The sequence below is a fragment of the Halichoerus grypus genome, chromosome 5 (genome assembly GCF_964656455.1).
Source record: "Halichoerus grypus chromosome 5, mHalGry1.hap1.1, whole genome shotgun sequence".
Taxonomy (NCBI): domain Eukaryota; kingdom Metazoa; phylum Chordata; class Mammalia; order Carnivora; family Phocidae; genus Halichoerus; species Halichoerus grypus.
Window position 1 is genome coordinate 187,080,930 of NC_135716.1, and position 21,482 is coordinate 187,102,411.

Genomic DNA, 21,482 nt, shown 5'->3' on the forward strand with positions numbered 1-21,482 from the left:
CCGCTCATTTCCTACTTAACCACCGGGCCCTCGTCTCACCCCCTACCAGGCTCCGCCTCCGGAAGGCCCAGCTTTGGCCCTCCATCCCTCACCCACCGGGCTCCACCCATCCCCACCATGACCACGCCCCCTCGCAGGGCCCGGCCCCGTCCTAATCGTGCCCTGTCGCTTGGTCCGTCCCTGAACCCATCTCCCCAGAGCGGGCCTGGCGTCCAGTGGCCTCTCACCATCAAAGAGAGTGGGCCACCTCCCAGCCTGGGCCACCTCTGGGCCTGAGCTTCAGTTTGTAGCTTAACTCCCCTCTGTGTTCCAAGCAATGATCTTGTCCCAAGGCTGCAGAGGGGCCCTCATCTGTGGGGTACCCTTACCTGGTTGGTCAGGTGGCCGCTGAGGTCGCTGGAATGGGGGTCATAAAGGCTGAGGGTGAGGCGGGCATAGCCATGGCCAAAGAAGACCATGTACGGCATGGCACAGGCAATGAGCAGGTAGGAGCGCACATCAAACTTCTTCCCATCCAGTAGCAGGGGGTTCTGGATGTACCTGGGGGCACATGGGGGCTGAGCACGCGGCCAGCATAGTCTGTCCCCTGGCCCCCACCTGGGCCCAGACCAGGTCCTCAGCACCACTTGTCCCAGGTATCTGTGGGCTCTCTCTTCTGAAGGGACATTTCTGAGCCTGAACAGTTCAGGGAATTGGGAAGGAGGGCCTGGCCCCTAAATCTCAGGCCACTGCACGTGTCTGGAGTGCCCCCCAAGGTGCAGTTTTCACTAGGATCCCTGAGGGTGGGAGCAGATTGGGCCCCTGTGGGCAGGGAGGACTTCCTGGAGGAGGGGGGGCTGACACTGGGCCTTAGGGTGGATGGCCAGGAGGAGACATCCCAGGTGGAAGGAGCTGTAGGTCTAAAGACCCAGAGGGCCAAAGGGAGGGGAGGGGCCACAGACAGCAGCTGTGGCAGAAGTCACACTGGCAGATGGGGAGGTCAAAGGGACCTATTGGAGACCAGATTGCTCTCCTCCACCTCCCCATGGGAGGCTGAGGGTCTGGACCCCGTCCAGAGGCAGAGGGAGCAAGGGAGGGGTGGTTAGCTCTGGCTTCAGGCCTGAAGGCTGGGGCTGGCTGGGCTGGGGATGGCAGAGAGGCTGGCCTTCCTGCAGGACAGGAGAGAGCGGCAGGGCCCAGGCTGGGGAACAAACTGACCAAGGCTTCCCTGTCCCTACCCCATGTCCAGGAGCCTGTGTGTGTGTGTGGGGGGGGGCATCTCCTCTGCAACCCTGACAAGTTGTGACACCCCACCTCTGCCGGGTACACAGGGGCCCAGCTGAGGGCACCACAGCTTTCCATGACCAAGTACTCCTCTATGGGCCCTGTGACCCCCACCAGCTCTCCCAGGAACCAGCGGGACCCATGTCAGCCCCACCCTGAACGACGCCCCGTGCCCATGCCCAACACCTCTGCACGACCCGCGCCTGAGGCGCCCTGAACGGCAGCTTGCGGTAGATGGGGTCGTCCTCGATGCTCTGGGTCTTGACTTTCAGGGCGGCGACTTCCTCCTGGTTCCTCAGCAGAAAGATGCCTTTGCCCTGGTTGGAGGCAGTGGGCTTGCAGATCCATATCTGATTTTCTGTAGGAAGAGCCACCTGAGCTTCTGGCTGGCCCCGCCCCATTCTGACCACGCCCAGTCATGGCCTGGCCACGCCCCGTAGTGACCACGCCCAGGGCCCAACCGCCCTCCCGGCCGTGGTCCCGCCCCCTGCCAGGCTCCGCTTCCACAAGGCCCAGCCTTGACCCTCCCACCTATCGCCCATCGGACTCCACCGGTCCCCTCCATGACCACGCCCCCCCGACCTCGCGGGGCCCGGCCCCGCCCTAATCGTGCCGGGTCCTTGGTCGGTCCCTGAACCCATCTCCCCAGAGCAGGCCTGGCGTCCAGTGGCCTCTCACCATCAAAGAGAGTGAAGAAAGCCTCTCTCTCGTCCCTGATGTCCAGACGGTAGGTCTCTGGGAAAAATTCTTCCATTTTCAGGACCCTGGGGGAGCAGGGAGGTGGGGAGGACACAGGGAGGGCTGTCCCCTCCCCCAAGGCTAGGCCAGCCAGCCTTTCCAGGGGACTGACCTGGGGGCAGCTGGAGGACAGTGTCCACTGGAGAGCTGGTTGCCTCTGTCCCCCAACCCCAGCTGTTCCGTCTGCACGTTTTGTTCCCTTGCCAGGAGCACTCTTTTCTGGGTCCTTGCTCACCTGGCTTCTCTACAGGCTGCAGGCTGCCTCACCCACACCCTGGCCCCTCTCCCACCTCACCACTGCACTCCAGCCCACACTGGCTCAGGCATTGTGAGTGGACCGTTCAGAGCTGTGCCCCCAGGCCAGGACAGTGTCCAGCATGCAGTGAGTGGTCTGCATGGGTCCCTGAACACCCCGGCCTAGTCCAAACCTCTTCCCCTGGCCTGGGGGTGCCCTTTAACCCCTTTTCATCGACCACCAGGCCATCCTTCAATTTAGGGCAGAATGGCTCTTTCCAGCTGGGCTGAATGCATCTACCTCTGTGGCCTGAGGCATCCTGGGCTGGTCCATGTGAGCTCCTCAAGAGCAGATGCTGTGTCCTTTCTAGATCTGTACCCCAGAGGGAGGGCCTGGCCTGAGTGGCCACCCAGTAGTGGGTGGAGAATGGATGGATGGGTGTTTGGAGAAGTGAATAGGTAGGGATGTGGATAGGTGGGTGGTTGGATAAATGGATTTTGGATGGAAGTAGGTGGATGGGCAGGTGGTCCAGTGGATAGATAGATGCTTGGAGGGAGTGGGTTAGAGTTGTTGAAATGGGTAGGGTGGCAGTGGATGGCTGGACATGTAGATGTAAAGGTTATGTCATGGATGGCCAGGTGAGTGGGTGGGCTGCCTGCCTGGTTGGGGGTGGATGGGGGTGGGTGGGGGGAGACAGATGGTGAACATTGGTTGGATGGACAGGCAGATGGGTAGATAGTTGGATGAATATGCCTAGTGGCTCAGGCACAGCTGTGTGGTGGGTGGGGGACGGGAAACAGAAGGAGAGTGGTGTGGGAGGGTCTGGGGAATGGGTGTGGGTGGGTGGGCCACAGTGGGTGTGTGTATAGATCACTGGGTGGTCCGTGGGGGTAGGTGGATGGATTGGTTGGCAGGTGTTTGGGGGTGCATGGATGGAGACGAACAGACAGAATGGTGAGTGGATGGATTCCAGGGAGGGTGGTCAGGACCAGCGATGGACACTTTGGCTGGGTGGGAGTGGGGCCTAGAAGAGGGGGGGGGTTCGTGGGATGGGGGGGATGGGGTGTGTGGATGGGGTCCTATTGCTCTGAAGGACACACAGGTGTGCGGTGAGTTGACGGTGGGGGCCCGGGGGGGTGGGGGGCAGGCTTACTTGGCCTGGGCACATGGTGATGTCTTGTGGATCTTGTTCACAACCCTTGAGTACTCCCTCAGGGCACTGAGCAGCCCGATCTTGGTGGTGAGGAGCTTGTTGTTGGGGATCTGGTACAACAACTGCTCACCTGGCAGGGGCAGAGTCCTGGCTGGCATGTGGTGCTGTGGGGCCCGGGCTGCCCAGGCCGCCGCAGCCTCCCGCCTTGGCCCCCACCTCCCAGAATGGAGGGCAGTGGCACCACTTGGCCCCTGGCTCTGGACCAGGAGGCTCTTGCAGGCTGCAGGCCAGAGCCCGTGGCCCCTCCCCTGCTACCTTCCCGGAAGCGGTAGTAGTTGTCTCTGCACTTGAGCTCACACCACGTCAGCTTGCAGTCCTCACGCCGGCTGTCCTGGACGCGCTGCCAACCCTTGCTCCTGCAGTAGGAGCTGATTCTGCAGGGGCACAGGGGCAGTGGTGACCCTGGGGGCCTTGGAGACCTGGGAGTGGGTAGGCATGCCGGGGGAGGGGATGCGGAGGCCGCAGGCAGCAGGGCCGAGCCAGGGGCCCCCCACTCACATGGAGGCCCCGTTGGTGCCTCCGATGTAGAAGTAGGGCCCCTGCCCGATGCTGTGGGGCTGGTTCTCCCCCTCCGGCAGGTGCGTCTCCAGGAGAGCGGCCCGAGGCCTGGCAATACCAGTGTCGTCCAGGAGGTCTGTGTGCAGGTGGGGGGTCAGAGGCTCTGGCCTGGCTGGAGGCTTTCCTGCCCCCTGGCCGTGCCCCAAGCCCACCTGCATCCTGTCCCAGCTGGCTTAGTGAGTGCAGGACCTGCTCCTCTTGGCTGCTCCCCATTGGTCTCTCATGGGCCCAGCCTGTGAACAGGGTGGGTTCTGAGGCGGGGGCTGGGGGAGGTGTCCATCCTGAATCTGGCCATCCTGCCCATTTCTAGCAGCCCCTGGGCGGTCCCCCCAGCCATCTGGGCCCATCTCAGCCCAGGCTGAGTCCTGACCCGTGGGCCTGAACCTGTCTTGGGCAAGAGGGGAGAGTCATCACCATTTAGGGCCAGACTTGGAGTGGGCAAGGTCCCTGCTTACCGACAGGGCAGGGGCTCCGTGCAGAGGAGGGCTAGAGCTTGAGGCTGGAACCGGGGCGGGGGAGACATGTGCAGGGATGTGCCCAGGACAGTGGGGGTCACAATGTCTATCATGATGTCATGGGTGACCCATGTCAGGCAGGGGAGATGGATCCAGGCCTGTCCTGGACAGGGGCTGGGTTCTGGGGCCAGCAGGGGCAGTGCCCGCTGGGGGTGCCCATCAGGGTGGCACGCCCAGACTGCGGAGTGCCGCTGTGTCCCCTCTCTGTGCCTGTTCAGACCCCGGCTCTGCTGTTCTCTGCCCTGCTCAGCTGGCCCGAACCCCGCACCCAGTGCATGGCCTTCTCCTAGCCCCTCTCCTAGACAGTGGCCATGTGTGGTCCGCCCCTGGGAATGCCTTCCTCGGGGGTGGGACGCCTGCCCCAGGGAGGCACTGGCCTGGGGTGGGGGTGGAGCCAGTCCCAGGGCTGCATTCACCTGGCACCCGGGTGTGGCTCCGCCGGACCCCTGCAATCCTGGACCGCTTGCCCCTCTTCCCACTGACGTGGGTCCGAGTGGGTGGTCCCCGACGGTGGATGAAGTGGGTGCGGCTTCGGGCTGCAGGCGTGGGAACGCAAGGGCGGGGGCACCTCTGGGAAGACACCACCCCCACCCCTCTGTGGGACCTTTGAGCAGCCCGTGGTCCTGGCCCGGGGGAGGGGTGCCGCCTGGGATCCTGGACTTGGGCTTCTGCTTGCGGCTGGCTTCTGTCTCTGTGGTGACCGGAGGGCCTGCTGCCCTGGGCAGGCAAGGCCGTCTGCGCATCCTGTCTATCCCAGGCGAGGCTTTCCCTGCGGGGGCCGTCTGTCTGCCATTGCCATGCTTGGCCTCGGTGGTGCTGGCTGTAAGGAGGGCCGCTGTCAGGTCTCTGGGGCCTGGAGGGGCACCCTGGCCCCAGGCGGGTGCCTCCCTGAGTTGAGGGTGGCACTGTGACGTGGGGCTTGGCAGTAAGGTGTCCGGCAGCATCCTCGCTGGCTCCGGGCCCTGCCCCGAGGACCATGTCTCCTTTTGAGCACCCTTTCCCGTGTGGCCAACTTGGGAACATTTCAGGGATTGTAGCCATTCTTTGATGGGTCCTTCCCAATTAGGGGGCTGCTTGGATGGTGAGGACTTTCTAAAGGATTGAAAAAAGATAAGCAGTGGAGAGGCCAGCACACTGTGGAGTTGGCAGGACAGAGAAAGGACAAGCCAGGTGCCAGCAGATCACTCTCCAGAGAGGACAGTCACTTTGCAAGCAAACCAGCTGGTCACCCAAGAAATGCTTTAGTCCCCACTTAGGACAGAAGAGGAATAAACTCTGAATAGCTGTCAACATGATTATGGGAGTTGGGCTGGTAGCTGGGGTTGGGCTGAGGGTGGGCTGAGTGTGGACCACCCAGAGTCCCTTGCCCCAAGCCCTGGCCCACCCAGAATGGGAGGGCTCCTTGGAGGAGGCTGAGTGTGGGGGCTGGGCCCGGCCCAGCATGGCTGGGGGGATACAAGCCTGCTGAAAACAGGGAGAGTGCATGCATGTGCGTGCCTGGGCTGGAAGACCCCGGTCCCCTCCTACTAGGCTCCCAGAACCCAGCAGCAAGTCCCAGAGTCCTGCTGGGGGTATGGACCCCCCGACCAAGATACAAATGTTCAGTACCATCCCTCAGGACTCTTGACTGGCCCCGAGGGCCCCCCGCCCCCCGGTGTGAGAGCTGCACACACACACACGCAGGGACATGGACACAGTCACACACGTGTGCACAGGAAGTGGAAGAGAGGGGGAGGAACGGATGACGCAGAATCCAAGGAAGCCAAGCCCTGGAAGGGGCTGGGCTGTGAACAGGAGACTGGCCACTCCCGAGAGAGGGTTGGCTGCGGTCAGAACAAAGGGACACGGAATACGAAAGGGCTGGTGGAAATTAAAAATGCAATAGAAGGGTTGGAAGTTCAAGGAGATGGCGCAGGAAGAACGCAGAGACGGGAGTGGGAAGGAAATCGAGTTAAGCCGGCATCCGTGGGGAACCTGGCGCTGGACTGGCAGAGGGGCCGGAGGGGGGCATCCAGAGCACCTGGGGAAGTTCCTGGGCAGTCCAGCTAACCCATCCGTGCCTCCCTTTCTTCACCTGTAATGGGGGCTGGGATGGGGCTGCTGGGAGGACAGAGGGCTTCTGACACGTGTGACACACGTCAGTGTGGGCTCGTAGTGGCGATGCTGAGGAGGGCGCGGTGGCATTTGGGCACGGCTAGGGAACGGCAGAGAGACAAGTGTAGAACAGGGCGATGGTCAGCTCCAGAGGGAGAGGACCGTGTGTGGTGCTGGGGGGTGGTGTGCAAGAGACCGGGCCCCCGTCCTCCAGCGTCCAGAGTGGACGGGTATGTAAGCAGAGCGGCGTGCGGGGGCTCCCCAGGACCGCAGAACCGAGAGCCGGAGCTGCTGCCTCCAGCTGGCTTTCCTCCCTCTGCGGGCACCCCCTTCACCCCGGCTTTACTTTGACGAAAGACCTGCGTTAGTACCTGCTTTTGTTAACTGAAAGAAGTCTGAAGAGGATGTTTGCTTTTAGGAAAAAACGCAAAAAGGGAAAATGGCGTTCAGCTGTTTTGCAGCGAGCCCTTGCAGAGGCGGCCAGCAGCTGGGCGGGGCTGCTCAGCCCCTTCCTGGGGGCCACCCCCCGCACCCAGCATCTAGCCCCAGAGCCCTGAGCTGTGTCTGTGGGCGTCTGCGCTTTATCTCCATTTAGGTTGTGCATCCATCAGCAAGATGTATCCTAACATATCAGAAAAGCCTAAGGAAGGTTATTTTTGGGTCTGGGAATGCTAAGGTTTTTTTGCCCCGTATAAATTAATGGAAATTGGCTCTTTGCTTTATGCCATCTCGGCTTAGGAAAGGCTTCATAGGAGTGCCCTACTGATAGTGGGAGAACCTGTATTTATTACTCTCACAAAGAGAATTAAATAAGGCATGCGTTACCGTTTCTTGTCATTCAAGTTAACAAAGATTAAGAGAAAAGAAAACAGGACCCTGGGTCTGCACACAGGTGGCGAACGGCGGGGTCTGTAAGCAGCTGGCGGGAGGGTAACGGGTGGGAGGGTGGCACGCGGGTGTCAGGCCTCTCGGCTCTGCGAGCCTTCGGCTCTAGCGCTTGCACTTTTCAGAGTTTCTCTGAAGGACGTAACTCTAAATACAGAAACAAAGCTTTATGCTCAAAGATGTTCACGGCACGCGTTTATCACAGGGTCACGGGATGGGAGCCCCGGCCGTGAAGGAGGGCCACCACACATTCCATAAGGGCCACGGAAGCAGGGGAAAGCTCGACTTTAGAGTAAATTTTGAAATAAACTTTTTACCTGGTCAGGTAAAAAGACCGGCAGGAAACGGCACCCCAGTATGATGAAAGGAAGACCCTGGTGAACCTGAAGAAAATGTCCAAGAAAAGGAGGAGACGTCAGTGTCCCGCCATGCGTCTTCTCCCAAAACACACGTTTGTCCTCATGCGGTGCTAAGGAGGTGCTGACATTGTTGGATGGGCTGGGGGCTCCTGGCCGGGGGCAGGCTGTCTGGGACGATGCCCTTCGGGGGATGTGTCCGGGGAGACAGACCTAGTCCTGGGCAAAGGGGCTCTTCCTGAGGAGCCGCCACCCCCAGAAGGCACACCCCTCTTGGCCTGGCCTGGGGGTCTATGACCCTCACGCTGTGGCGCTGGGGGTGTGGACCCTCTGCAGAGGGGGCTCATCTCAGCCAGGGTGCCCCTCTCCTGACCCTCCTTTGTCTCCCTTCTGCTCCTGGGCACAGTCCTGACAGAACCCACAGGGTCCCTGGTGTCCAGGTGGGGAGGGGGCACAGGATGGCGGCCACGGCCCTCACGCCCAGCCAGGACTCATGCTGGTGGCCTGCCTGTCCCTCTTACCTGCCCAGCAAGATGGTGTGAGCCCTCTGCCAGGGAAACAACAGTGGTGGCCTGGCAACCGTCTCTGGGCAACAGCAACCCAGTGGCCCAGAGGGAAGCAGGTAGATGGGGAGGGGCAGGAGGCCAGGCTCCATGGGGAGCTGGGCAGGGGGCCGTCGGTGGAGGTGGGGGGTGGGGCTGTGGCTGGAGCAGGGGCATCCTGTGCATCGTCCCCACCTGATCATCCCTGAGCCTTCTGAAGAACCCCAAATCCATGCCAGGACCCCAGGACCTGACCCTATAGCAGATTCTGTGTTTCCTAAGTGTTACCTGCTCTATTTCATCTCCCTTTACCACACAGCCTCTCATGTGGTGTCTGCCTGCCAGTCATGTGGCCTTGTTGCCCTCCAGAGTCTTGTGTGGGTCTCAAGGGTGTCTCTGCTTAGGGTGCCTTAACTTGCTTCTTGTAGGGCTGGATGGTGGCCCCCAAATGAGTCCATGTCTGAAGCCCCAGAGCCAGCAGGTGCGACCTTACTTGGAAAAAGGGTATTTGCAGATGTGATTAAGGATCTTGAGATGAGATCCTCCTGGATTATCTGCTGGGCCCTAAATCCAACGACCAGCGTCCTCACAAGAGGGAGGCAGAGAGAGGAGACCCGGGAGAAGCCACGTGAAGATGGGGGCAGAGACTGGGGTGGTGTGGTCACAAGCCCACCAGAGGCCGGAGGAGGCAGGAAGGACCTTCCCCTAGAGACTCTGGAGGGAGTGCCCCCCAGCCCCCACCTTGACTTCTGACTTCTGGCCTCCTGGACTGTGAGAGAATACATTTCTGTTGTTTCAAGCCCCCAGTTTGTGGTCATTTGTTACGGTGGCCCTTGGAGACTAATACACCCCTTAAACCGCTCCTTTTGAGTGTCCCGTGGGTGACCCCACTATGGGGAGGCCTCCCTGACCCCACACAGGGGCGGATGCGCTCCCAGGCCCCTCGCTTGCCTGCACCGACACTAGGGGCTTCAGGGGTCAGTCTTGCCGGACTGTGGTCTCTGACTCTCTGCCCTGAGGTGGCCATGGGTCAGTCTGGAGGGTGGAGAGCTCCTCCAGCCAAGCCCTGGACTGAGTGATTGGGGCTGGTGACCCCCCGGCCTGGGCTTGCCAGGGCAGCAGTGGGTGTGGGAGAGTGGGGCCCCTGGTCTTCTCCTTGGCCTGAGCACAGGACCCCCAGACCTGTCTTCCCTCAGGAACCCGTGCTTCCCTCCCCATATCACTTTTGGGGACCCAGACCCCTTGGAGGCTCCCAGGCTCCTGGGCCCATCCCACCACTCTGGGTCCCTATGGGTTCTGGGGAGGCGGCCCCTGCCTGAGGTGACACAGGAGCTCAAACTCCAGAGCCCTGCCTCATAACCTGTCAAACTGGATGGTGTAGGTGCCGCCCCAGCCTTTTCCACGATGGCAATGGCCTGGGGCTGGGCACATCACTGGGCATCCTGGAGCGAGGGGGAGAATCATTGACCTGCCACGGGGCAGGTGGTAGCTGAGGGCCTCTGAGCCGGGGGTGTGCTGGGGGCAGGAGGTGGTGGTCCAGCCCTCCCTCCGGGGCCAGGGGGAGTGGGGGAAAGGCCCAGCACCCCTCCTGCAGCCGAGGTTGCGGAGTCGGTGCCTTTGCTGGGACCGGGCTGTGCCGCCGGGACACTGGGCCTGAGGTCCCGCTGCCGGGCCTCATGAGCCTCTGGTGGCTCTGCCACCTCTGCTCGGCTCTTGCAGGTGTCTGCATGGTCCCCACGTGGTCCTCTGCTCCTAGAGGCCTTCCTGGGCCGCCCTAGCCCCCTCCCCCCACCAACCACCACCTCTTGAATGCTCTGGCTTCTTCAGCACTGGCAGCCCTCCTGGTTGGCATGTCCTGCCCCCAGCCTTGTCACCATCTGCTACTCCCGCTCAGGGACGTTCCTCCTCTCCCCAGTGTCCAGGACTGCGCGAGTTTGCAAAAGGTGCTCAGGAGAGACTTGGTAATGGAAGGAGGGAAGGTGGGGAGGAGCTCTCCCAGAGCCCCCAGAGGTCCCCTCCTCCCTGACTCTGGCCGCAGAGCACTTGGGCCAGACGCAGACCCTAGGACTTGCTTGGAATTCTCAGGGGAAGGAAGGGGATTTTGGGGGGCAGCCATGAGGCTCAGGATGGGATCAGCATCCAGAAGTTTGGTTTGGGGATAACTTTAGAGGACATCTGCATAGGGGTAGAGGAGAAGGGAGCAGGGAGGGAGCTGCAGGGTGGGGGCCTGAGGGCAGCCCAAGATTAAGGGCTGCCTTCCCTTAAACCCCCATGGTGATGGTCTGGCACCTGGAGGGCGCTCCCCGCCTGACTGCCTAAGCCCTGCAGACGGGCCTGTGGGGACGTGGTGGGGCCCTGATAAGAGGTGCATGGAAAGGAAGCAAAGGTGGCCTGCACTCTCCCCATCTCACCCCCCTCCCCTGAGCGGCTTGCTCTGGGCTGAGGGCTGGGTCTTACCCATGACGGGGTCCTAGTGCTGCCTGGGTGGGGGAGCGAGCGGCCCAGGGAGGTTTCTGGATGCGCTGCTGGGGCCCTGGGTCGGAGGTTTGGGAGTACAGGTGTGTGGGGGTGAGGGAATGAGGTCACTTCCCTGGAGAGGGTCCTAGGTGGGGCTCCGGGGGGGGTTACTGCAGCCCCTGGGCTTCCTTCTGGCTCTGTGGCAGGGCCGACAGCATGGTGTCTGCCTCACTGCTTGCGGACCCTCGGTGCCCTGACGGCCCCGCCCAGCCGTGCACCTGCGATGAACAGAGGCCAGCTGCCAAGGTACCTCACACCCTTTATTACGCAGATAATCCATTATGGCCCTCCCTCCCCCCCTTCATAGGGGCTGGGGAGGTCCCTGCATGGACACGAGGAGTACGCGAATGGGCTCATGGGACCACGGGCCTCGCCCTCCACCTGCTGTCCCTCCAGGGGCTCCTCCTCCGGCGGTGGTCAGGCCATGGATGAACGGCATTACCAGACAGTATTAGACAACAGAACCCAGATCTAACCGTGTCTGGTAAGACACCCATCGGCAGGCGGTGGTGCAGGCGGCCTCGAGTCGGTGGCGCTTCTAGGACGGGAGGGCACTGCCCATCCTGCAGCACCCTGAGGAAGCAGGGAGACCCCGTGAGACCCCCGACCCCCCGAGTCTGCAGAGTGGCCCCTGTCACCTGGTGTCTGGCTGGAGCCTCCCAGGACCCGCGTTGCCCCAGGGCGGCTCTGAGGAGGGCTTTCCTGCAGACCCGAACCCCAGCAACCCCAGCACACAGCCTCCAGGCGTGTGTGTTTGTGGGTGTAGCTGGAGAGAGGGCGATCTGGTTTCCCTGCACTTGACCCCGAGTGCTCACCGTGGCACCCTCGCCGGTTTCCTGAATGGCTCTTGGCTGGTTAATGAGTAACAGTGAGGCCAGGGACAGACCCCCTCCTCCCTCCCAAGAGGCCAGCTGGGACCCAGTGCAGGGTGGGGTTCCCGGGGCCCCAGAAGGGCCGCCCCTGTGCAGGTCTGGAGACCGGCATCCTGGCTTCAGATCAAAAAGATTAAACAAAGGGCCATCCTGGCCTCGCCGATTTCGGACAATGTTCCCATTCTTAACTGCGACACTGTGGGGGCTGGTGGGGGGAGAGGGAGACTCTGTCCTCATTGGGAAACAGCACAGAACGTCTACTGCACTCTGCCTGTGGGTTTGGGCCGGGGCACCCAGACACACCCTTGTCCTTCCTGCATCCCTGGTTGACCAAGGGAGTGAGTTCCCCTTTGTAGAGTAAGAGTTCTGGTATGAGAAGAGAGGCCACTGCCCACGGCTGGCTCCACTTGGGCAGGGCCAGCTCCCAAGGGGCCGGCCAGGGTGCCCTAGGACAGCCACAGTGGACGTCTGACCCTGGATGGTGGACAGGAGGGGCTGAGAAGGGTAGGTGGGGGCTGCCTGCTCCCAGCTCCGTCCAGCCAGAAATGCATTTCCTCATGTGGCTGCTGACCTGGGCCCAACATCCGTTTCAGCCCTCAGAGTCTAACCACGGCAAACACACTGCAGCAAAGCAGGTGGGGCTGAGGTGTGTGCGGGGGGGTGTGGGCCAGGCCCCCAGGATGATGTCGATGTCCAGGACGGGACTGGTGGCCCTCTCTAGCCTAGTGTCCTGATCCTAATGGTCTCTCCCGGGGATCAGAGCAACCTGAGAACTCAGCTCGGAAGGGAGCCAGGGGCCCCGAGCCTGGCCTTGGCGGGACAGCAGAGGGGCGCCCATCTGCTGGTGGGCGCCGCCCGATGGGTTGGGCTGCAGAGCTGAGACAGGCCGTCTGCCCATCCCTAAGCCAGCCCTGGAGTCCAGGAGCTCAGGACGGCGTGTCCTCGGGCTGCTTCCTGGCCGGCAGGCGGTGGGTCACCTTTGAACATCGTTACCAGACAGTGTTAGAGTTAAGCCGAGAAATCCAGCACTGTCCGGTAAGATGCCCACAGAGGCCCAGGTGCACCTCGGCCCGAGGACAGGGACAGACACCTGGTGCCCAGCCCTGAGCAGGCAGGTTCCATTGGAAGTGGCTGAGGATCCCTGGGTTGGGAGGCCTGAGTGCTCCTCCCTGCTTTCTGCAGAGCGAGGAGACCTGGGGCTGAGGAGCCAGGACCAAGACCCGAGAGGCTGCCAGTCTGCAGGGTGGCCCGTCCACAGGCTGGGCCTCACCACCCCAGGCTGGGCCTTTGCCCTCCAGAGCCCTTTGTTGTTGCCTGCTCAGCCCACACCTGCCAGGTGCGGTGGCAGCCCCGGCTCGGGTGCTGTGGGCAGGGCCCAGATACCCGAGCATCCTAATCCAGGGTCAGTCTGGGGAGGGGGTTGCTCAGTGCAGCTGCAGGACAGCTTTCATTCTGGGGGGGCCAAGGAGGGGTGCTCAGATACATCTGGGCCTGGCGGGAGGGCATGGGCTGACTCTGTGGCCACCCCGCGTGGCCCCGGGGGGGTGGGGGAGGGTGGCCTCGTTGGTCGCTGGGGGCCTGGGCGGGGTGGGGGAGGGGAGGGCGGCCCCTTCGGTCGCTGCGCGCAGGGCCCCGCCGTCATCATTACCAGGCAGTATTAGAAACCTGACACCATCCAATGCTGCCCAGTAAGATGGCGATGGCCACCCCCAATTGGGTCTGGGGGCCGCCCAGCTGGGGACTCCATAGGGAGGCGAGCAGCAGGGCACTGGGGTGGGGGCTCAGGAGAGGCCACGGTCCAGGCAGACTTCAGCTCTAGGGGCCCAGCCCGGGGAAGCCTGGGCTGCAGCACCAGGACGCCCCCAAAGGCCGGGACGGGACCACAGGGTAACCTCCTGCCCAGCCAGCTCTGGCTGCCTCCACGGGGCCGTCAGCTCAGGGCCTGGGGTGCGCACCCGAGGAGGCCTGGCCTGTCCGGCCTGCAAGAGGCAAGGACAGGGTGGGATCCTCCCTCGGGGGGTCCCAGGGAAAGGCCTGGACATTGGGCCCTGCCCCCTCAGGGTCCGGGTGAGTGTGAGTGTGAGTGTGTCTATGACCAGAAGGGCTGCTGAGGCCAGACAATGAGCCTCTGTCTCCGGGACGCCGCCCCAATGGCTGTCCCCAGCCCAGCCCCCTCCTGCCCTTGTCAAGGGCATGGAAGGGTGTTGGGACAAGGATGGAGCGGGATGTTGTTCTGGAGGCAGGACAGCACTGGGGGCCCTCCTCAGTCCCCACCAAGCAGGGTGGGGTTCCCCAAGGCCCAGGTCCTCTACCTGGCTCACCAGCCAGCTCACAGAGGGGTCTGTCTGCCCGCCCCACGGCTCCGTGGCCCTGGAGTGCTGGCCGCTGTTGGCCGTGAGGTCTGAGGCTGAGCCGGCGCTGGGCCTGGAGGAGGGTGTAAGAGGGTAGCCCTGCCCAGCCTGTACCCGGCAGTCCGTCCTGCCCCCGAGTGCAGACCACAGGATGACAGCCAGCCCCCCGCCCCCCCCGACTCCCCCACGCCTGCACAGGCCAAGCCAGTCCTTGGAGTTCACAGTGGGGTCAAGGAAGTAGGTGACTCTGTGCCCACACCTGGGGCCCTGCATGGAGCTGAGAGATCCCGGCCCCCTGCCCTGGGGAGACCGAGGGGTCCCATCCTCCCTCTCGTCTCTTCTCTGCCTGTCACACATGACATTGGCACCTGGAGAGTGGGCCAGAGCAACCCCTCAAGTTTTCCAGCGCCTTCTACCCACAGAGGATGTAGGGAGGGGGTGTGGGCCCCATGCTGATTCCCCCAGGCCACCCGGCTGACCACAACAAAGACTGTGTCCACTTGCCTGGCCAAGGCCGGGTTCACCCGGTTCTTGAGCTTTATCCTCAGGAACGGCCAACATTTCTCAGAGGACCTGATCCTAACTTAGGCCCAGCGTTGGGGGGACAGGGGGGATGCCTGTCCACCACTGGGAAGGAGGTGTCACAGGAGCCCGGACCCTCCAGGTGACTGTGTCCAGGCTCAGAGGGTGGGTCCCACGGTCAGGCTCCTGCCTGTGCCCCCATCGCCACCTCCCGCCCCTCCTGGCTTCCTAGCTCACCTTTCAAGGTCTGTCCCACGAGCCCTGTAAAATCAGTGTGCTTTAGGAATGCAGTCCCACCTTTCTCTGAGCTAAGTGAAGCCGTCTCAACTTTACTTTCAGAGCTGAGTTAAATTTCAGCTCTGCTCTCGGCTGCCAGGCCACAGGGGGAAGGTGGTGGGGGCTGGGTGCCCAGTGTCCCTCCCTTGTAGCCAGCCCGCCGTGCACAGACTGGCCTCCCACTGTGGCCTCTGGAGCTGGAGCCTGCAGTCCCTAGTGTCCTTGGCCACTCAGGGCCAGTCCTACCTCAGGAGCACCGGAGGCCCTGGAGACCCCACAGGCCTGACCGAGAGCCAGCTGAATAGGCCACCCCAGCTCTCTGCTGCCCACCAGCTCACCAGCCCTTACCTTCTCACCTAGGAGGTGAAGAGGTGTGCCGACAGACACACAGGCAGACACGCGGACAGAGCCTGGGCAGGCAGGTGGGCAGCCGAATGCTCCCTCCTAAGTTCTAGGACAGAGTCCCACTCTTCCTGAACTCAGAACCCGGCCTTGGCCTCTGAGTGCAGCTCAGCGTGGGGTCAAGAGCCCCACCACCCTGCGCCCGGGGCAGGGAGGAGGAGTGGCAGGTTTTAGGGGCTGATACGAAGAGTGAGAACAACCCCCCGTTTCAGAGTGCCTAAATGGTGCTTTCTCGGTCCGTTGTTGGCAGGGAGGGAGGCCAGCCTTACGGTCCCAGATGCGGGGCCTGGTTAATCATCACCATCCCAAGCAGGCTTAGCTTGGGAAAAATCAAGGAATGAATCAAGAGGCCCAGAGCAGCACCTCCAGGCTCCTCTTGGCAGGGCAAATGCCCCACCTGCCCTCGGCGGGTCCCACCTGCACAGGCACAGGGTGGGGGGGGAACGCGATCCCAGCGTGAAAGACTAACTTGCCGGTTAACCTGCCTGACGGGCCTTAATCAATGTTGAGGGCCGCGCAGGGAACAAAGCGCTGAAACCCAAGCCCTGTGCGTGGTGCGGGAGCAGCCTGGGCCCGAGGCTGCGGGGAGGGGCGCGGCGGACGCGCGGGCTGTCTACACGCAGGGCACCTCCCCGGCCGCCGCGGGGCCGCCATTTCCCCCACACGGCGGCCGGGGTTCCGGGCCCTTGTTCGGGGCGCGCCGCCCACGCCCGCCCGCCCGCCCGCCCGAGACCCAGCCAGACTCCTCAGGAGGTGGGTGACTTTCGCTAGGCCGTTCACCTTCTCTCCAAGTCACCAGAGACATTCTTACGCACTGGTTTTGCAAAGAAGGTATTTGCAAATTACCAAAATGTCGGAAAATTAACAGTGGGCCGGGTCCCTGTTGTGCGGTGGTTTTGCACTTTGTAAGTGAAACGCTTAGCGCTTACTTGGCCGGTTCGACATGCTGCCGACTGCTCTGACTTGTAAGCATTTCGTCTGGGCTACCAGAAAAAAACCAAACCAAACCAAACCAAACCAAACCAGCCTAAAAAGGCCTAAAACGCTCCTGCTGGCTGAATGAAAACATCGGATTCCTGTGCCCTGAAAGTTTCGTGCCTCCCAAACTGTAAGACTGAAAAAGCCAGTGATTCGGGCTGCGAAGGCTGCTCGCGGGTAGCCACGCGGCAAGTTCAAAGCCGGGTGTGCACGGCCGCGGCGGCGCGGGCCGCACTTGGCCAGAACGCGGGGTCCCGGGGGCCGTGATCACTGCTCCTTCAGAACAGCCTGCAATCTGACCGCGAGCAATGGTGTCGGTGAGGGCCCGGCCTACACCTTCTCCAAGGTGGTTCCGGCTTTGTTGGCGCCTCGGACACAGGCGGGTGAGAAAGAGCCTGAATCCAGGCCAGACGGGCTCTGGCCCCAAGCTCCCACCGGGACCAGTGCGGCCTCTGGCAGAGCCGAGCCCTCCCCTTCAAGAGCAAACTCCGGAAACCCACCGCCAGAGCTGCGGGCGCTCTTGAGCCCCGGCCCCCAGGTCCTTCCCCACACCCAGCTCTGAGGGAACAAGGTACCTCAGGAACCGTCACATCAGTGGCCGATGGGGGAGCTTTCCAGAAGGTCCTGTCACCAGGCAGAAGGCGGGAACCCTCACGGTTGGTGACCCCGGGCTGCCCGCTGGGTGGGCTGGAAGACACCCGCTGCCCCGTTGCTCCTGCCTGCCGGACCCTCAGCGGCCCCCGCTAGCCCAAGATGGCTCTGCATCCAACACCCAGCACGCTCGGCCTGAGGGGCCCACCTCCTCCGAGGGGAAGGACCACCTTCCCCGCGTCTGAGCCCATCTGCCACCGTCGCTCTGTCCTCTCTGGGTCAGCCCCTCGAGGGACTCTCCCCACAGAGCGGCCTCCTCACACTCCTCCACCTCCACCTCCTGCGCTTACCTGCCCAGACAGGTTCCGCGCCCGGAGGAGGCGGGTGGGAGGCCGCTCCCGATCCCAGCCTGGCGGCCAGGCCGGCATGTCCAGCACTGTCCCTGCACCCAGGACCCCCCAGGCCTCAGAACAGACATCAGAGAAGCTTTGGCACCAGTCGCCCCAAATACCTGTCAGCCCGTGGTGAACAGCCTGGGTGCCCGGGTTTGGCTTCTGCCCAACCTGCCCCCAACCAAGATCCAAACTTGGAGCAGCTTGGAGACCAGCGAGGACTGCCTGCCTCCTGGAAGAGACCAGCTTCCTGCCTCCCTCAGCTGAGGCTCCTCACGAAGGAAGAGCTGAAGTTCACACGTGTGCAGGTGGGCAGGGGCCTGGTCTTCCAGGGAAGTTGTGAGAGCGCCGGAGAACAATGGAGGCTGTGGCGGGCCCTTCTGCAGCCGTGAAGGGCAGGGCAGGGAAGAGAGTGGCCCTGGGCTCGCCTTACATGTAGGGCCTCTCCCCGCCCCGTGCAGGTGCTCGTTCACTGCCGACCAATCTCTGCTCCCGGCCGCCAACAGGTGTGTCCCCCGGGCTCCCATAGGCCAGGAGGGAGGCAGCGACGTGGCGCAGGGGCAGGCGGGCGGCAGGCCCCGCACACATTCCTGCCCCCGCCTCGCCCGCCCGCTGCTGCTGGGGCCCAGCTCGAACAAAAACCAGGGAGGAAAGCCTCTGCAGGAGCTGCCGTGGAGCGTGCAAGCCCGCAGCCGGGAGAGTCGGGGCCGCACCGCCTTGCCGCAGGGAGGGCTCGGCGAGGTCACACCCTGCGCTCTCGGCTCTGCCCCAGCGGAGGCCCCAGCAGTGGCCCCCTGCCCCCTGGGGCTGAGGTTCCCGTTGACAGAGGTCCCGAGTCTGGACCTGCCCCTCTCAGCCCTTGGCAGCGGCGGAGGGGTCTCCTCTGCCTGAGTCTCTCAGAATCCCTGCCTGTGTGCCCCCAGCCACACCCCGAGGCAGGAGGCCGCAGAACAGGGCGGGCACGTGTCACATTGACCCACACGCTGGGGGAGACAGGCTGCTGGGAAGAAGGGCCCTCCTGCAGGGGAGGGGGCTGGTCCGGGGGCTGAGGACATGGCACCCCCTGGAACGCCCCGATTTTGGAGCCCCTGGGCGAAGGGACACAAGACTGCACACTGGGGTTTGGAAGGGTCTGGGGGCCATGGCCGCAGGGTGGGGAGGAACAGGGCCTCAGGCCAGTTTGGGGAGGTGACTCGGGGACACTCCCGGTGGACGGTCCCGTAATGAAACACAGCCACACCGGTAATTAGCGCCACCAGCAGAGATCCCAAAGGGCCCAACTGTTTTCCACTGTAAACTCCCAATGACAAAGGGCCTGTCCCCCGGGCTGCCAGCTCTCCGGCTTGCTCCACCCCAGGAACCCGGCTTTGTGGAGCCTCATCTCTCCGTCCAGGGCCTGGTCTTTAGACCCGAGGCTGTCCTCTAGGGGTGGACTGGACGTGGCCAGAAGAGTCGGTGGCTGCCTTGGAGGGCTCCCCGAGGGCTGCACCACTCCAGGGGGCACTGTCCCTCTGATGCCGCCCTGTCGGCCTCCTGTCCCCACCGCACGGGGGTCCCAGAGGAGGGCACGGCACCCCCCACCCCCTGCCCAGGAGTCCCCATGGGCCTGATCACTGGGGTCCAGGTGGAGGACCCTGAAACCCTTTGGGTGGGGCTCTGAGTCCACTCCCCAGCCCAGCTCAGCCTGGCCTCCTGCCCCAAAGGGCTGTGCTGGGGGAGCGCTCCTCCCTCACCTCCAAAGGGGGCAGCCAGGAGTTGGTCTGGTTCCCCCCAGCCCCCAGAGGGCATCTGGAATCCAGTCCTTGGAGCATCAGTGACCTCTGACCCTCCAACCTTCCCACCTCCAGCCCCTAGGGTGGTGCTGACGAGGGTGACCCACCACGCTCACCCCTCCTCAGGATTGTCAGGACCCCCCATGCTCACTCAGGGTGTCTGTGTTTGTGTGGGGTGGGGTCGGGACGCACCTGGCCAGTGGCACCCGTGTTTTGGGGAGACAGAGGCGTTGCTCACTAACAAAGCCAGAGGGGTTTGCCGCTGGATGGGAGTGGGAGGAAGGGCTGCTTGCCGCGACCCCCGTCTCAGGCTCAGATCCCGTCCCCCGCACGCTGCACCATCCACTCTGTCACAGAGCAGCTCGGTGCCACCGTGCGTCAGAACCGCGCGGCTCTGCCCGAAATGTTGGGTTGGGCTCGCGGGCGTGGTGTCGCCAGATTTCGGAAGCTCCCGGGAGGACGAGGGGTGTCTGGAGGAGGCCGTGGCCAGTGTTCACTGAGCCCCAAGTGTCGGGGTGTGGTGAGGACCAGGTGGGTCTCCACTCAGTTTTGATGTCTGGGACCACCAGGGAAGGCGCCTGGGCTGAGGTCGGGGCCAGGGACCGTCACCTGCTGGGGAAGAGTGCACCCGGAGTGAGGCAGGAGTGAGCCTCTGCCCAGTCGCAGGCCCAGCTGGCGGCTGCCTCTTGCCTTTCCGGCGGCTGCAGCGGAGCCTGGCCTGGTCTGACTACTCTGATCCTGTTGTCGGCCGGGCGAGCGGGACCTGCACTTCCGTCGATTCTAATGCTCACACACACTCAGAAACACCGGGGTCACAGTGAGCTCTGAGTCAAACGACCACAGTTTTCTGCAGGAGGTTGAACGAGGAGCCGGACGGTGCTGTGACCGGCCCTCGCTTGCAAGAGACCTCCGGGCATGCTCCTCTCCCACCACGGACAGGGTCCATGCTGAGAGGCTGCCCCCACTGGCCGAAGAGGGGTGGCTGAGGGATGCTCCTAGCCCGGGAGCGGGAAGGCCAGGGAGCGGCTGAGCTTTGCCTGAGTGGAGGCCCGCTCGCTCACCGGAGCTGTAGTGGGTGGAGGCGCCGCAGGTCTTGAGCTGCTCGGCTGCACGGCCAGGGGGCCCCCGGCCAAGAACAGCTACGTTGGCTGTGTCCGCTGGCTCATCACTGTGAAGAGGAAGGTCCTGCTCTGGTCTCTGACCCTGCACTGACCGCTCGCTGTTTTCCTTGCACTGTTTTGCTTGAGTCCCAAAGAGCGTAAAAGTGACCCAAAGTCGGACTGTGGAACCCGAACTGTCTGCCCCCTTGTGCTGGCAGGGGGGCCCCCAGGCGGGGTTCCCTTGGCTGCAGACGAATGGTCAGTTGGAACGTTCCCTTTGCTCTAATGGTTGTCACGGACAGCCGCTGCCCACACGGCGGGGCCCCATGGACCCTCAGGTGCTTCTGAGCTCTGCCAACGAACGGCTTCGAGACCCTGCGCTCGGGGCTCTCACTCCCAACCGAGCAGCCCTGGGCGGCCACCCACTCTTGCTGCAGCAAGATCCCAGCTCCTGCCCGTGCAGAGGCGCTGGGAGGGCCGGCCTGGGACCCTTGCCCACACAGGTCTCTCGGGGGGGCAGCACGCCCCACCCCTCAAGGACATCTGTGGACAGCAGGGCAGTGGGGCCAGGCCTGGAGCCTTTGGTCTCCTGCAAGGTGAGAGCCATGGGGGCCGGGCCAGCTGGTGCCAGCCAGGTGTCCAAGCCCTGAATGAAAAGCCTGGGGCCACCCCACACAGAACGTCAGGCCTGTGTCGTCCTGGCCCCGAGGGAGGCAGCTGCATGGGGTGCCAGGACCACTGGAGAAACCCGTGGCCGCCGGACACCTGCTGGGTGCGGACGTTGCCATGGCAGCGTGAACGGGGTGGGACGGGAGAAACAGGCTCTCCAGGGACAGGGAGGTCTGACCTGGGAGGGTGATAAAGGCCACCCCCATGCTTGGGGACACGGGCCGGTGGCAGAGCTGGGCTGAGGGGGCCCAGCCTCCAGCCCCCAGCCCTGGCGGCTGCCAGGGACTGCCTGGGTGGGGCAGGCAGGACAAAGGGCCATTGTGCTGTGACTCCTGGCTACTTCCTGCATGGCGGACAGCCACAAACGGCCTCAGGGTCTCCGCACCCCTAGGCCCAGCTTTGGCCTGGAAACTAGGCTGCTGGGGAGGTCCCGCCTCAGTGCTGGGGGACCGCCATCCCACTAGGACTGTGCTGGGGCAGGGGGAGGGCCCTGGAGCCTCCAGAGGCTTGGAGTCAGGGGGCAGGGGGCTCTTCGAGCACTTAGCGAGCTCTGGGCTCTGAGGGGACCCAAGCTCCGAGATGCCCGCACGGGTCCCTCCATTTCTGGTTGGGACAGCCTCTTGCTCATCTGCACATGCTGG

The 21,482-nt window shown here is 63.3% G+C and overlaps 1 protein-coding gene across 1 annotated transcript in view; it reads right to left on the bottom strand.

Moving 5' to 3' along the window:
* TTLL10 (tubulin tyrosine ligase like 10) overlaps positions 1–20,779 on the bottom strand; it is a 29,198-nt gene extending 8,419 nt beyond the window's left edge. Inside the window, exons 1-13 of the mRNA XM_078071801.1 lie at positions 20,599–20,779; positions 20,134–20,313; positions 17,781–17,929; positions 17,420–17,550; positions 7,819–7,884; positions 4,939–5,342; positions 4,160–4,240; positions 3,948–4,083; positions 3,705–3,823; positions 3,390–3,519; positions 1,942–2,027; positions 1,450–1,621; positions 369–540 (exon numbers count right to left, since the gene is read on the bottom strand). Coding sequence (XP_077927927.1) covers positions 369–540; positions 1,450–1,621; positions 1,942–2,027; positions 3,390–3,519; positions 3,705–3,823; positions 3,948–4,083; positions 4,160–4,240; positions 4,939–5,342; positions 7,819–7,884; positions 17,420–17,550; positions 17,781–17,929; positions 20,134–20,313; positions 20,599–20,779 — 2,007 coding nt within the window. The remainder of the gene's footprint in view (positions 1–368; positions 541–1,449; positions 1,622–1,941; positions 2,028–3,389; positions 3,520–3,704; positions 3,824–3,947; positions 4,084–4,159; positions 4,241–4,938; positions 5,343–7,818; positions 7,885–17,419; positions 17,551–17,780; positions 17,930–20,133; positions 20,314–20,598) is intronic.
* Between the last annotated feature and the right edge of the window lie 703 nt (positions 20,780–21,482).